At 42.0% G+C, this 1,764-nt stretch overlaps 1 protein-coding gene across 1 annotated transcript in view; it reads right to left on the bottom strand.

The window, feature by feature from the left end:
* Positions 1–1,764, bottom strand: part of fbxl6 (F-box and leucine-rich repeat protein 6) — a 15,805-nt gene that overhangs the window by 10,702 nt on the left and 3,339 nt on the right. The window contains 3 exon segments of the mRNA XM_015384424.1: positions 505–568; positions 653–811; positions 903–1,435. Coding sequence (XP_015239910.1) covers positions 505–568; positions 653–811; positions 903–1,414 — 735 coding nt within the window. The 5' untranslated portion in view covers positions 1,415–1,435.

The following is a 1,764-nucleotide window of genomic DNA, read 5'->3' as shown; positions in this document are numbered from 1 at the left end:
CATTACGAGAATGAAGTCATATAATTACAAAAATAGAGTCATCAAATTACCTGAATAAATTCTTAAAATTTTGATAGTTGAATAAAAGCAAGAATAAAGTAATACAATATTAAGAATAAAGTTGTATTTTATAAATAACTCTTCCCAGAATCCCTTTCTTCCCTAAAGTGAGGAATGTGGAGCATCATGTGAAGTTCTACTTTAGCATCGGTTTGACAAATCAGGAAATCTTTTAGCAGCAGCATCAAACTGGGCAGGATGTCAAAGTGGACTGATTGGTGGTTGCTGATTGGTCGGCCGTCATCTGCTGGGCGGAGCTCCAAGCTTTCTTTCTGAAACGGGTTGCTGTATGATGACTTTATTCTCATAATGTTCCGACTTTATTTCCAAAATAAAGAAAATGTAAACATTTCTAGCCCGGCCCTAATACTCCATCCTAAGTTTCTCCTCATGGGTTTAAAAAGTTTAAGTTGTAGATTTAAAGTCCTTTAGTTTCAGATTTACCTCTAAGGTGAAGTCAACATTCTTTGCCCAGTGACAGAGAGTAAAATCCCGCAGCTGTGAGAACCTAAAGAAGAACAACAGTGAGGTTTTTAGCTCCAACGAGGAGCTCAACTGGTTCAAACATCAGCTGTCCTCCAGAAGCTCTCACCTGTTTTCCGTCAGCCAGGCCACGGTCTCCTTGATCCTGTCTCTCGTCTTTGCCAACAATTTCTTTGCTGGCTGATACCAACAGTAACCTACGGTCACTTTTCTCCACAGAATCGGGGTGGAGGCAGCGGCGTTCCACAGACGACAAACTCGTCCGACCCTGAAGCACAAACCAAGGAGAAAATGTCAGATAAAAGCTGTGAGCAGAAGTGAGACCACAGCAGAGAGGAGGAGGAAAAGAGGTTTCCTACCTGCAGAGGAAAGGCACCGCCCCGTCTTCAGCAGCCACCATTTGAAAGATGTAGACCAGCACCTCCTCTGGTAAATGCTGTCCCCACCTGTCCTCAGACTCGGCCGCATGGACAGGAGGCTTCTTCCTTTCTTTCTCCTGATCCGGGGACACAACAGGAGGTTTATTTTTCACTGGTTTCCTTTTCAGCTGAGGTTTTTCCTGAGAGACTGATTTCTTTTTCTTAGGCGACTTTGCTTTGGACACTATTTCACTGTCTTCTGACCAAGGAACGTCGTCAGAATCAGTCGAATCATCTATCCCAAAAAACACGATGTCTTCCCCTGGCCCGTTGAAGGTGGGCTGTTGGAAGTGGAACGGTGGGGTCTTTTTGGCTTTCTTTGCTTTAACAGCCACATTGCTTTTCAGCCGTTCTTTCCTGGCCGTGGTTTTCCCAGATCCAGATGCTCCAGATGCTGAATCGACATGGCTGCCTCCAGGCTGGACCGAACTGTTGGAGTCGAATTCCTCCATCAATACTTTGGTTTGAAATGTCTAAGAACATCAGGAGAAAGCACGACAGAGAAAACCCAGTTAGACATTATTTCAACGCCACAAGTTCAAGCTGTTTTCCTACGATGGAGTATTAGGGCCAGGCTAGATTTTTTATTTTTCGAGATAAAGTCATAAAATTACTAGAATCAAGTCGTAACGAAAAATTCATAGAATTACGAAAATAAAGTCGTAACATTACGAGAATAAAGTAATAAAATTATAAGAATAATGTCATAACAATACGAGAATAAAGTCGTAAAATTATGAGAATAAAGTCATAAAATTATGAGAAAGTCGTAACATTCTGAGAGTGAAGTCGTAAATTGCGA

This window comes from Cyprinodon variegatus, unplaced genomic scaffold, assembly GCF_000732505.1.
Source record: "Cyprinodon variegatus isolate N-32 unplaced genomic scaffold, C_variegatus-1.0 Scaffold312, whole genome shotgun sequence".
Taxonomy (NCBI): domain Eukaryota; kingdom Metazoa; phylum Chordata; class Actinopteri; order Cyprinodontiformes; family Cyprinodontidae; genus Cyprinodon; species Cyprinodon variegatus.
Note: the sequence above shows the minus strand (reverse complement) of the source record. Positions and strands in the feature narration are given on the sequence as shown.